The 14,499-nt window shown below is 37.7% G+C and overlaps 1 protein-coding gene across 3 annotated transcripts in view; it reads left to right on the top strand.

Annotated features, from left to right (window-relative positions):
* Positions 1–14,499, top strand: part of Pnpt1 (polyribonucleotide nucleotidyltransferase 1) — a 37,295-nt gene that overhangs the window by 13,009 nt on the left and 9,787 nt on the right. For all 3 annotated transcript variants that reach the window (XM_050123897.1, XM_050123899.1, XM_050123898.1), the window contains exons 14-23: positions 3,860–3,930; positions 5,230–5,266; positions 5,888–5,954; positions 6,033–6,122; positions 7,036–7,089; positions 12,144–12,250; positions 13,020–13,091; positions 13,182–13,245; positions 13,685–13,768; positions 14,416–14,499. In XM_050123897.1, the coding sequence (XP_049979854.1) occupies positions 3,860–3,930; positions 5,230–5,266; positions 5,888–5,954; positions 6,033–6,122; positions 7,036–7,089; positions 12,144–12,250; positions 13,020–13,091; positions 13,182–13,245; positions 13,685–13,768; positions 14,416–14,499 (730 nt within the window). The remainder of the gene's footprint in view (positions 1–3,859; positions 3,931–5,229; positions 5,267–5,887; positions 5,955–6,032; positions 6,123–7,035; positions 7,090–12,143; positions 12,251–13,019; positions 13,092–13,181; positions 13,246–13,684; positions 13,769–14,415) is intronic.

The raw sequence follows: 14,499 nt of genomic DNA, 5'->3' as shown, positions 1-14,499 counted from the left end.
CTTTTGACTTTCAGGTATTAACTATTAAATTTAGATAGTTAATTTATTTTGGAATATATTGCTGCATATGGTCTATAATGAAACCAATTCACTAATCATTTATTTTTTCCACTGATTTTTGATAACAACTTGTATTCAAAGTTTATAATTTTTTTTTTACAAAGTTTATAAATACATTTTAAAACTATACTCATTGTTTTGTGGATTTTTCTGGCCAGTTTCATTTTCATTATCAAGCCTTTGGGGACACTTTAATGCCTATGAAGTACATCCTTCCTGTTTACATATCTTTCCCTACAAAACTGTTTTAGCTTTTCATGGCACATTGTTTCCTTCATTTGAATGTTAGAACGATGTCAGTTTCAAACAGCCCTTCTAGGATTACATTGGAATTGCACTGAATTAAATATATTCGAGAAAGAAATGGTAGTTTTCCCATTTGAATCAGTGCTTTCAGTGAACATATGGTTTCACTTTCGATTCATGTGCCTTTCAATGAAACGTTAAAGATTTGTCCAGTTAGATGCTCTGGATACTTTTGTACCTCTTCTCACAGTCTTTGCCTCTTACCTGGAGTGCATGGTCAGTTTATGCTTCATTAATGGCTGCTGTGATCACACTTAGGCCTGTGACTTCGTTGTTTCTCTGACCGACCTTTTGTTTCCCTCCTCCTCCTGTCACCGTGCATGTTTACTAGAATTCTGCTTTAGTTACTTTTGCTTCATCGCTGCACCTATGCATTTCTCCGTGGTGATTACGGGGATGGTAGACATCTTTGGTTTCTGAATCTAGAGTTAAAATAAGGAAGCTTTGCAGCCATTTCGGTGGATTTCCACCCCTTCCATCCTTTATGCTCTAGTGTGTCAAGTTACATCTACATGCGCCATACGCCCACAGGGCAGTACTGTAACTGTTACTTTGAATGGTCATATGCATTTCAAATAGGAAAAAGAAAGCCTTATTTTATACTGACCCACATATTTGCCATTCCTGGTATTTTTTCATACCTTCAGAATTGTGTCAGTGCTATATCAAAGAAAAGAGTCTTCCTCCTGGAGTAGTTTATCTCAAGAGTGAGCCCAAATTTGAATTGTCTACTTCCTGTGTCTTCCATTTGCCACTCTTGTGTGATTCCAGCAATGGACTTTGCTCTATGCTTATTGAACAGCACAGAAAACATGATATGAGAAAGGAATGAGAGTCTCTTCATCAGTTCTTTACCAGAGTTCACAAGGGAAGAAACTATATCCACTGTTGGCACAAACAGTTATGGTGGACACTTGCTTTCTTTAAGGTTGCTTTCAATCTATTGGCTGCTGTCAGCAAATGATCATCATAGCCACACACGTGTGTGCGTGCACACACACATACAAAGTTCTGGAAATCTTACAAATTAAAAACAAGGCATAGTAAGGTTGGTTACATTGCTTTTTTGAAGGCTAGTTAAACAGGCTGACTGCACCATAGAGAAACAGACTGAGTATATAGTTTTAAATGGACTTGGTTGTAAGGTTGAGCAAAAATTCAGTTTCTGAAGGCAACGGGTATTTTTAGAAAAAGCCATTTTAGGGCTGGAGAGATGGCTCAGAGGTTAAGAGCATTGCCTGCTCTTCCAAAGGTCCTGAGTTCAATTCCCAGCAAGCACATGGTGGCTCACAACCATCTGTAATGGGGTCTGGTGCCCTCTTCTGGCCTGCAGGCATACAACAGACAGAATATTGTATACATAATAAATAAATAAATAGATAAATAAATAAACATTTAAAAAAAAAGAAAAAGCCATTTTAGGTCAGGCGGTGGTGGCGCATGCCTTTAATCTCAGCACTTGGGAGGCAGAGGCAGGCAGATCTCTAAGTTTGAGGCCAGCCTAGTGTACAAGAACTAGTTCCAGGACAGGCAACAAAGCTACAGAGAAACTTTGTCTCGAAAAACAAAAATAAAAACAAGCCAAAAAAAAAAAAAAAAAGCCAATTTTACCACCTGAAGATCCGAGGTTTCAGTTAGATCATTATTTCTGTCATTCTGACCAGGCTAACTTCAGTGTTGTCCTGTAGGTCTTCAGAGAGACACTTCTCTTTATATGTTTTATTTTTATTTTTTTGACTAATCTGAAAATGCCTCTGTCATATAATTAGCCCTTTTTCTTGGTGTAGAATTATGGATTGATAGAAGTGGTGGTCAGGGTGTTTCCTTTTTTTTTTCTTTGAGCACTTAAAGATGTGGTATTTCCTGTTCTTTGTCTTTTATCTGATAAACTCATTCAAATCATTTCTGTATATTTATTGTTTTTATGTGAGTGCAGTCAAGATGTGCTATTTTTGGATTCCATCAGTATGACTATGAAAAGGTACTTTTCTTAGAATATGTCATACCTAGAATTTCAAGCTTAAATCTACAAATGTGTCTTCTCATTAAACTTGACAATCCAGCCATTAGTTTGCAAATATTCATTTTCCTGCTGACTCTCTTCTCTCCTGGAGTTGCAAGTGCAAGTCATCCTGCGGGAGTCATAAGTAAGGTCGCTTCAGAGAGGGTGACTCCATTTTCCTTTCCTCTCCGTCTCCCTCTTCCCTTTCTCCCATGCTTGAGTTTGAACACAGGACCATGCTACTTAAGTGCTCTGCCAGTGAGCTACCTCCAACCTCTGGATTGACTGGTCACTGTTCAGTGTTGTTATAAATCTAGCTGCAAGATCTTTGACATCCAGATCTCAGCTAAGGATTGTGCTCCATTCCCTGGTTGCTGCTGAAGCTGAACCGTGGGATTGATACGCTGCTGAATGTCTAGGCTGTGTTGTCAATCTCAAAGATGAACTTTCCTTTCAACAGGCAGAGGTTTTTGACTGAACCTCTGTTGAGGCTTCTTTTATGGAATAACATAATTTTTATGAATATTCCTTCCTCTTTCTTCCCCTCAGCAGCCCTAGTGAGCCCCATGTGTTAGCCTTTTGAATTGTTGAGATGTACAATCAGTCTGAATATTTCAGGGTGAGTGTATACCTCCTGTAATAACTGCCATGGCTAGCATTATGTAGTATGTATTTATAGATTACAACATTTTCCTTTATTTTTTTTAAATATTTATTTATTATGTATACAATATTCTGTCTGTGTGTATGTCTGCAGGCCAGAAGAGGGCACCAGACCTCATTATAGATGGTTGTGAGCCCCCATGTGGTTGCCGGGAATTGAACTCAGGACCTTCGGAAGAGCAGGCAATGCTCTTAACCACTGAGCCATCTCTCTAGCCCCCCAACATTTTCCTTTAGAAGAATTAAGTTTGCCAGATATCTTTAGTTTGAGCTGGGATTGTAGCTGGTATTCAAGGCCCTCAGTTAAAGCTCCAACACACACACACCCCCCAAATGAGCAGATCAACAAACTACATACGTATGTTTGTATGTATGTATACTCATATAACACATGTAGTGATATTTCATTTGTATTTTAATAAATAAAGCTTGCCTGAAGATCAGAGAGTAAAACAGCCCCACTGGTCAGCCTTATAGACCAGGCAGTGATGGCACACATCTTTAATCCCAGTAGCCACACTAGTTTTCCATAGAAATTTGGTGGTGCATTCCTTTAATCACAGCTCTAGAGAGGAATATATGATGGGAGGAGGCAGCTCTCAGACAGTCGCCTTCTGAGTTTCCTGGAGGCAGGATCATCATTTTAGACTGAGGTAAAGGAAAGAGCCAGTGGCTGTCTGTTTTGCTTTTCTGACCTTCAGATTGAACCCCAGTATCTATCTCTGGGTTTTTGTTAATTGTGCTACATATTCATGAGTACTTCCTTTTGGTTTTAATCTTTGTTGTTAATATTTTAAAACTTAAAGAATAATTTTGTTCTTTTCTTAGGTACTCTGTACTGTTACATTTGATTCATTAGAATCCAGTATTAAGTCAGATCAAATTATAACAGCTATAAAGTAAGTTATATTTTTATGTTATAATTTGTGTTCATTCACTAAAAACTCCCTTTGTCTGTGTGTGTGCACTAGTATTTTAATCTGCTCTCACCACTAGCAAACCCTCAAAGGGCATTGCTGTTCTGATTGTGTGGTTTTTGAGATAAGGCCTCAGTCTATAGCACAGGCTTCCTTCAGGTTCATAGCAATCATCCTGCTTCAACCTTCTGAGTGCTGGGATCATAGCTAGGAGCCCCCTTAGCAGACTTGGTTATTACTTTTATAGCCTGTTTCTCTGTACACTTCAGTTTCTGTCTACACAGTCAGAATTGCCAAGAATAATTCTCTGTTGGTGGACCACATTTTCTTCTAAATTGTTGGTTTGGAACACATTTGCAAAGCATTTATTCTATGATGATTACATTTAGTTTATGTCTCTTGCATAACCAAGTTCTCAGGTAATCTTTAATAAAGTTTGTATTACAAAATCGAGAACAAACACATGAGTGAAATCCCAGTTTGCTAAAAATAAGCCAGAGACTCTTAATGAAAACCGTCTGGTCTCAACTGATATGTAATTTTGTGCTCCCCTCCTGTTCCTTCAAACTCAGCAGTAAAACTATTCATCTGCTTAAGGTAATGTCTCCTTATTGCATCATGGTCCTGAATCTCAGGACTTTCTTGCCTGACTGGTGGTCATAACCTCTAATGTTTTCAGGATTGCTACCCCCACCCCTTTTTTCATGTACATAGTAAGTTAATAGGTTGAAAACTGGAGATGTATGTACTCAGTTGGTAGAGTGTTTTCCTAACATACACAAAGTCCTGGATTCGGTCTCCGTGCCACCTGTGTGGCATAGTGGTGCACACCTGTAGTCAGCACTGTGGAGGTAGAGTCAGGAAGAGCAGCAGCCCAAGGCTTATCCTTGACTGCAGCCTAGATACATGAAACCCTGCCTCTAAAAAGCAGTAATAAAAGACTTTCTTTTTTGAAAGAAAATTGTGTTCTATAATCAATCTAGAATTCAATTTTAAGTCCTAGCTATTGTCAGACACCTTGCTCTCAGCTACTCAAGGGGCCGAAGCAGGAGCATTGCCTACTAAGGGGTTTAAGACCAACCTGAAGAGCACAGCAAGAGACTATGCAAAACCAAAAACAAATTCCCATTCACTCTCTGTTCAAGTTTTGAGTTTCAGACCAGCGCTCATTAATACTTGATTGTTTTTTCTGAAAGCATAATAAATTATTTTTAGTGGTTTGTGGAAGTAAATTTGCTTATGTCCTTATAATGTTTTTAATATTATTCCTTTTTCTTGTAGTGGGGTAAAAGATAAAAATTTCATGCTGCACTATGAGGTAAGATCATTTTTCTTCAACATTTTTATTGTGAAAGATTTCTATGATATAGCAAAACTAAAAGAACTTGATAGTGTGCCCACTCCCTCAGTCCTCCCATTAACATTTTATCATTTATAAGTGAAAGCTGATTTGGTAATTATTTTATTGCTTAGAAAAGAGACCTAGATAAATAGCTTTCTAGTCAGTAATTCCCTGTTCCCAGCCCCCACATGGTGGTTTATAAACATCCCAACCCCAAATCCAACACCTTTGGGCCTCCATAGACACCAGGCACACGTGTACACAGACATGTAGGCAAAAATCTTATATACATAAAGTAAAAATAGATATTTAAATGAAATAAATTTTCATGACATTTCCTACTATCTGCGTACACAGGAAGTACTTACAAATTGCTAATTTTAGTACTGTGATACATACTTTGGATTTTTCAGACATCTTCCAGACAGACACATGGATAGAAGACACATGGATATATATAAGATAGACAGACAGACAGATAATGTACTTTTTAGAACAAAAGTGGGGTTCTATTGTTTTGTAATTTGTTTTATTGTTTTGGTAATGTATCTTAGGCATCTTTCCATGTCACTTACGTGTGTGTGTTTTGTTTTGAAGTTTCCTCCTTATGCAACCAATGAAATTGGCAAAGTTACTGGTGTAAATAGAAGAGAACTTGGGCACGGTGAGTACATTTCTAAGCTTGTGTTGTATTCTTAGAGAGCCTTAGTGCATTTTGCTCATTGTTTTGTTTTCGATTTAGGTGCTCTTGCTGAGAAAGCTTTGTTTCCTGTTATTCCCAAAGATTTTCCTTTTACCATAAGAGTCACATCCGAAGTCCTTGAGTCAAACGGTACGATATTCCAGTATTTCTTTCCTTAAAAAGACTAGAGCCTCAAGCCTGCTGCAGGAGAAAATATGTTAAGTTGATCATACCTTTGTCCTGAATCTGTTTTTAGCTACTAAGTTATTTTGAAAGCTCTTTAAAAATAAATATTCCACTTTTTGCATGTATTACAATACACCTGATTTGGGGAACTTTATTTTTTTTGCAAACAAACAACAGAGCAAGTTTATCTTGGAGGTGTATCCATCTGAAAAGGATAACTCCCACATATCAGATGAATAATAAGTGGGCATCAAGAGAGAAGCAAGGCTTACAGGTCAAAGATATATTGAATAAATTAGTCCATGAGTCAAGACTAGGTATTGTCAACTGAGGCAGAATGGGCAGAGTTCTTCAAGGTCTAGCAGGTGGTCACAGATTTTTAAGGCAACACCAGAGTTAGCCACCTTAGTCTCTCACTGCCCCTGGAGCTTGGCTGGCAGCCAGCAAGCCACAGTGATCCTCCTGTCTCTGCACCTCATTGCACACCTGACCTTACATCCCGCATTTCTGTTATGCATATTAGGGATTCAAACTCAGGTCCTGAAACTTGCACAGCAAACACTTCTGCCCAGAGTCATCTCCCAGCCCCTTAAGTGAGTTTACACAGAAAGAAGAAGACTATTTATATTCAACTGTAGTATAGTATAAGGAAATGAGACTAGTCATTTTTTTTTTTTCTGAGACAGGGTTTCTCCGTAGCTTTTTTGGTTCCTGTCCTGGAACTAGCTCTTGTAGACCAGGCTGGCCTCGAACTCACAGAGATCCACCTACCTCTGCCTCCTGAGTGCTGGGATTAAAGGCGTGCGCCACCACCGCCCAGCTGTATTTTAAGAAATCAATATATGACAAGTGGTTCTTTTTTTTTTTTTTTCAATAGGGTCATCTTCTATGGCATCTGCATGTGGTGGAAGTTTGGCATTAATGGATGCAGGTAAAAAAATTATGTCTAAAACCTGTTTGTAATGATATGTGGCACAAGGTGGGACTGCTGATCCCATGGCGAGGGACAAACACACCATTACATAGAGCTTACATGGAAAGAAGTTTATTGGGAAAGGAAAGAAGGTAGAAAGAGACAAAGACACAGAAGAAAGAGAATGGGTGTGGGTGGAGCTTGTCTCTTAAAGGAACCTTTACACCTATATAGAGTCAGGGCACTGCCTGCCATGCATGCTGGGGTGGCAACTCTGCCTCTGCCAGATCCCAAAGGGACAGGGACAGGTTTGTGATGGCCTGAATGTTTGCCTGGATGATAAAACTGTTAGTATTTTACATATATATTTCATTAGCACAGAATATAAGATTTATTTAAATTGGATTTAATAAGTCAAAATAAGATTATATATTACCAACTAGGCCAGACACAAGATAATTACAAAGTAGAACATCAGAAAGCTATTGTCTGATATTCTTATTTTCAACTAAAAGACACTGAATATTTGTAATACACTGAAAATTATATACTAGCCTTGGTGAGCCAATGAACTTTCCCCTTCCAAAACTGGAACCTTCCAGAATTGACTCCAGTCAATGAAGGAATTTCAATTAGTAAACAAAAACACTGCAGTCCGTAAGACAAAGTCACCCTGTAACCTTTGAGTCGGTTTATAGTAGCCATGGAGAAAATAGCATTCCATAAATATGCTCAGAATTTTAGGAAGGTATACTGAAAGTAGTTTGATGCAATCCCTGTCTGTGAAACTCAAAGAAAAAGGACTTCACATTTTAGGCATTTAGAGCAATATCTGGCCAACAGTTACATTGCTACTCAAAAAAAAAAAGGGGGGGGGGGGACACCAAAGGCACTACTAAAAGGATTTCTCTGCTAAGTTGTCAAATTCTCAGTTCAGATTGAAATAAAGAAAGGAGGATGCCTAAGTTAGGGTTTCTATTGCTGTGAAGAGATACTATAACCAAGAAAACTCTTATAAAGGAAAACATTTAATTGGGACTGGGGCTGGCTTACAATTTCAGAGGTCTAGTCCACTATCCGCATGGCAAGAAGCATGGTTGCATGCAGGCAGACGTGGTGCTGGAGAAGGAGCTGGGAGTTCTACATCTTGATCCACAGGCAGCAGAAGGAGACTGTGTACCACACTAGACACAGCTTGAGCATATGAGATCTCAAAGTCCACCCCTACAGTAATACACTTCCTCCAACAAGGCCACACCTCCTAATAGTGCTATTTCCTATGGGTCAAGCATTCAAACACATGAGTCTATGGGTGTCATATTTATTCAAACCACCACAGAGGATAACCCAGAGTAAGTGAAGCAGTTATGTGAGTATATTTTAATGCTACTTAGAAATATTAAAACTTAAAGCAGGACAAAGCAAAAAACTGCTAATGACCTTTTCCTAGTTCTAGTTAGTAGAGGTAAATATATTACAATTTTCTATTATTCATCTTCATTCATTCATTTTGCAAATCTTTACTATGTGATACCTAAAAATCAAGCACTGATCTAAGTTCTTGGGGAACAGTGGTGAGCAAAATAGTCATTTGTATTCATAAGAGGTTGAATTTCTCAGCCAAGTCTCATATTTAAAACAAAACGAAGTCCAGACTTCATATTTAATCCCAGCACTTTAAGCAGAGACTAGCAGATCTATATGAGTTCAAGGCAAGCCAAACTGACATAGTAATATCCTGTTTCAAAAGAACTCTGGAAAAGATTAATTGAAAGACGAAAGATTTTTTCTTTTCTCCTCAGAGAGGGTCTTAATCTAGTTCAGGCTGACCTTGAACTTGCTGTAGACAGGCTGACCATCTTAGAGAATATGCCATCATAGCATACCAAAAGACATCTTAAACTGTGGGTAGAGATCTATCTGAGACAACGGAAAAGGACTTCGAAGTTAGAATAATGCATTATATTGCCAGTGCTGATGCACTAGCATACAAGGAATAAGCAGTTTTGATTTTATAAGACTAGCACCTTCTATAAAACATGATTATAGAATGTCTTAAGACTCTTTAACTCACCATGCAGTGGTGGCGCATGCTTCTATTCACACCACTCGAGAGAAAGACACAGGCAGATCTCTGTGCATTCGAGGCCAGCCTGGTCTACAGATTGAGTTCCAGGATAGGCTCCAAAACTACAGAGAAACTGTCTCAAAAAAAAAAAAAAAAAGACTCTTAACTCATAAAAACAAACAATACAGTATAGAGGCTGGGCACATGTTAAGAGCATCTCTTTATTCAGTTCCTAGCACCTACATAATGGCTCACAACCTTCTGTAACTCCAGTCTCAGAATACCTTATGTCCTCTGGCCTTTATGGGCACTGGGCATGTATGTGGTGCTTAAACATACATGAATGCAAAGCACTCATACACATAAAGTAAATAAAAATCTCTCTTAAAAGAAGGGGATGTATTTTAGAATGAAAAGTGGCTATAAAGAGAGCAGTGGTGGTGCATGACTTTAGCCCCAGCACTTGGGAGGGATAGGCAGGCAATCTCTGTGAATTCGAGGCCAGTCTGGACTATAAGAGCTAATTCCAGGACAATTAGGGCTGTTACACCGGAAAAAAAAAAAGAAAGAAAGAAAGAAAGAAAGAAAGAAAGAAAGAAAGAAAGAAAGAAAGAAGAAAGAAAAGAAAAGAGCCAAAAGATACTAAGGAAAATAAGCCATACCCATAATTTATTTTGTTATTTTTGAAAAATAAAAATGACTAGATTCCAAGTGAGGTGGAGGAATACTTTTGACACAGTAGACCTAGAATCTGTCTTGACAGTGTATGATACCTTTATGTAAATAGTGTAGAAATTTAGACTGCATTAGGTGCATCATTCATGACTGGTTGAAGGATAAGCAGAGAGGACTGGTTAATCAGTGTGTTGTGAGAGAGAGAGGTCCCAGGTAAATACTTAAGGATGCTTCATCATCAGCCCATTCCCTTTCCTTAATAACAATGACACGACATACAGGATACTCAGGATACTAGTAAGAAGGAATATGGAAAGCTGTAATTCCAGTGGTTGGACAGTGAAGGCCAGAACATAGCAAATTTAGGGCCAGCCTAATTTACATAGCAAGACTCTGTCTCAGTGAAATGGGGGGAGGGGGGGAACGAAGAAAGGAGAGAGGAAAGAGAAAGGGAGGGAGGAAGGAAGGAAAGAAAAGAAAAAAGAAAGAGAGAAAGATAGGTAAAACATATAAGAATTGACAAGTCTTCCAACATGAATACATTAACTATGGAACAACACTTCTACCTTAAAATGGGAGATTTCTAAAGAAAGCAGTTATAGAGTTGACAAAACTGTCTAAATTGAGAAATTGCAAAGAAACTGACTGAGACCATGATATTTTGCCTAGTTTAAAGGTTGAAAAGTTATGTAGGGTCAGTCAGATTAGGAAGCATGACATGTAGCTGACCTAGAAGGCATAGCCTGTGCAAAATGATGAAGTTATAAAATAGCATGGCTGTGTTTCTCAGAGTATTCAAAAGAACCACTGAAGTAATAAATGAAACAGATTTTGAAGGCCACTTGAGCAAGGTAAAACAGGTTTGTTTGTATTTTTTGTTTACTAGCTTTTTAAGATAGATTTATTTTAATTTTACATGTATGTATAAGTACTTCCATGTCTATATGTGCATCACATGCCTGTTGGAGGCCCTCCAAGTCCAAAGTAAGTACAGTCTCCTGGACTGTAGTAGGTGGTTGTTTGCTGCCTGATGTGGTGCTGGGAACTGAACCCAGGTTCTCCACAAGAGCAGCAAATGCTCTCAACCATGAGCCATCTCTCTGCCCCCTGTTTATTTATCCAGGGTGTGTTGTTTTTGGTTTTTGAGACAGGGTTCCATATAGCTAAGGATGACCTGGGACTCCTCTAATTATCTTGCCTCTACCTCCCAAGTCCTAGGATTGCAAAGATGAGCCACACCATGTCTGCCTTAAGAAAATCTGTTTAATATGTTGAATAGGCTAATAATAAGAGCACTGAATCTCTAGGAACAGCATATACACTATGTCTATATTAGTTATTTTTCTGTTGCTGTGATAAAATACCATGACCAAAGCAACTTATGAAAAATAAAGGGTTTGCTTTGCTGCCAATCGATTTCAGAGGGATAAGATCTTAACCTGCAAACACAAAGCAGAGAGAGGCCTGATGACCTAAGTTTGATCCCAGGATCCCACAGAGTAGCAATAAAACAGACTCCAGAATTGTCCTCTCACCTCCATATGCACACGGTAGAACATGTGTCTATACTTAGACTTAAATGCACAAAATAAAATTAAAAACTTCAAAGTTTTGTTTCATCTGGAAGTGGAGTGGCATATCTGTAATCCCAAATACTTCTGAGGCAGAGGCAGAGAGATCTCTGAGTTTAAGGCCAGCCAGGACTACGCAGTGAGGTGCTATCATAATTTAAAAATAGTTTTATATATGGGAGCCATGCATGGTAGTACATACTTCATACTTGTAACTGTAGCACTTGAGAGACTAAGGCAGAAAGGTCTTATCTTATAATAATGAGGAAGCACAAATATTTTATTTATTTATTACATGTATATGGGGGTTACTACGTAGTAGGTTTTTGCTAAATAAAAAGAACAAGGTAATAGATAATGCTTATATCATGTTTCTCAGAAATAAGAATTTAAAGATTATGTTTATAATTGTAGCTGTATGCACAAATTTTCTAGAAGGCTATTCTAATAGTACTGCCATGGGGAGGTGAACTGAAAGGTTCAGGCTTGGAAAATATACCCAATAAAGGGTTTGAAGAAGGAACCAAAAGCAAAATAGCAGAGCATAGATAACTTAAGAGTTTGCTCTCTTAGGTTTTTGCCAAGTATAGTTATTATTTATTACTTTACAGGTCATTATTAAAGGATCAAAAAGAAATGAGATGGGGCCTTTTCAACTCGATTTAATGAATGAGAGAATAATGGAATAATGTCAGCAGAATTTGAGCGTGTTTCATGCTACTACATGTCTTATATACAAACCTTGTTTTTCATTATAGGGGTCCCAATTTCATCTGCTATTGCAGGTGTAGCAGTGGGATTGGTTACAAAAACCAATCCAGAGAAAGGGGAAATAGAAGATTATCGTTTGCTGACAGATATTCTGGCAAGTATATTCCCAGTTTGAAATGTTTACAAGTATATTTAAAAGTACATGCTTAGACCAGTCATGATGGCATATGCCTGAATAGGCTTAAGGCAGAAAATCACTAGTCATAGTCTAACCTAAGATGAGGTAGCAAGTTCCTGGCCACCATGGGCCATGTGGTGTGACAAAACAAAAAATGCAAAACAAATCAAAGACATATAAAAGCCTCAGCCTAGAACAGTGGTTCTAAACTTGTGGGTCCTGACCCCTTTGGAAGGGGTCGAATTACCTTTTCACGGGAGTTATCTAAGACCATTGTAGAACATAGATACATACATTGTGATTCATAATAGTAACAAAATTACTGATATGAAGTAGCAACAAAAATAATTTTTTGGTTGGGGGATCAGCACATCATGAGGAACTGAACTAGAGGGTCACTAGAAGAATGCTTGTACTTCTGGAGTATAGATACAGTGTTTATTTCCTGTTGGCCTTGGATTCTAAAGGATATGTATTACTATATCCTTATCCAGAATGGCTTCCTCTGGGATAATTATAAATTAATTTTTATGTATTTATTAGGAACAGGCATGAGCTAAACATAAGATGATATTTCCAATGGCAAGCTTTGTGCCCTGGAGCAGCAGCTGAGCGGCAGAGGTGGCTCTTGCATTTAACATTAGAGGAAACACCTTACTTCCAGAGCTAGGACTTGAAATTCTTCTACTGTGACTATAGGTGAACTTTGTTTAAAACTTTACCGTAATTTCTTAAATTGTTGAAGGGAATTGAAGATTACAACGGTGACATGGATTTCAAAATAGCCGGTACAAATAAGGGAATAACTGCGTTACAGGTACGACCTTGTTTCATTTTTTAAAATATAAATAATGACATGGACCACTGTCTATCTATTTATTTATTTATTTTGGCTCTTCTCTATTAGGCTGATATTAAATTACCTGGAATACCAATTAAAATTGTAATGGAAGCCATTCAGCAAGCATCAGGTAAGTCAGTATGCCTTATGCTGCTCTCATTTCTGTATGGCACCTTTAATTCCCACTAAGTTTACTATAAAATGCGGCTGACTGGAAGAATGTTTGCCTGTGATGCACTGGGTCAGATCCTCAGCACCATCAAAACAGAAGAATGGGGCCCTGTAACTTAACATGATCAAGTATTAATTATTGATTACATGACTGACTACCCAAATGAAAGAATAGTGAAATTTTAATTTTTACACGTTAAGCAACTTTCTGAGCTAGGAGTTTGGAGGAGTTTGGAATAGATAAGATACTTAAGGTAATTTGAATATAAAGAGTTTCCATTAGTGAGCTAGGGTTTTGATTATACACCAGAGAAAATGAGAGTGAAACTATTTCAGATCACACTTACTTGATTCAGATCACACACTTACAATTTTTATTCTGGTGGTATTTCTTCTAGTGGCAAAGAAGGAGATATTACAGATAATGAACAGAGTAATTTCAAAACCTCGAGCATCTAGAAAAGAAAACGGACCAGTCGTAGGTAAGACATTAAACTTATTACTGACAGCTTAATAAACATTAATGTTTAAACATTTATTACTATTTTAAAGTGATTTTCTCTTATCAAAATAAAAATAAGTACATTTTTGCTAACTACTTTGAAAGAAAATTCTTTTACAATTATTCATTTACTGTGTGGGGGGGGAGGGGTAGGCATGCATATGCTACACTCTGTCTGGCAGTCCGAGACCAGCTTCTGGGAATTGAAGCTCTACTTCTACCATGTGAGTGCTGGGGATTGAACTCAGGTTATTAGGCTTGGCAGCACATGCCTTTACCCGCTCAACCATCTTACCAGCCCTAGAAAATATTTAAAATGTTCTTCCCATAAGGAAATGGAAAAGTGAAAACACGTGTTTATTCAAATTTAAACATTACACTATGTATACATGTATCAAAACATCACAATAAATACATAAAATTTCTGTGTTCATATAAATCATTTAAAAGATAATTTTGTTTATGTTGAAAGAAAACCAGACTTTAAATTTGAGAACATACTCTCCTACATTTTTCAATAATTTTAATCACAACAAATTTCTTCTATTTTATAATGAAATATCTCTACATATGTTTAGGTTCCTATGTCTTTGGCTTCTTTACATGATTGTCTGAATTGCATTTCAGAAACAATTAAAGTTCCATTATCAAAACGAGCAAAATTTGTTGGACCGGGTGGATATCACATAAAAAAACTTCAGGCTGACACAG

Source organism: Alexandromys fortis, unplaced genomic scaffold (genome assembly GCF_014885135.2).
Source record: "Alexandromys fortis isolate MF-2015 unplaced genomic scaffold, M_Fortis_MF-2015_v1.1 scaffold_210, whole genome shotgun sequence".
In the NCBI taxonomy this organism is placed as follows: Eukaryota; Metazoa; Chordata; class Mammalia; order Rodentia; family Cricetidae; genus Alexandromys; species Alexandromys fortis.
The sequence above is the reverse complement of the archived record's forward strand: the minus strand, read 5'-3'. Positions and strand labels throughout refer to the sequence as shown.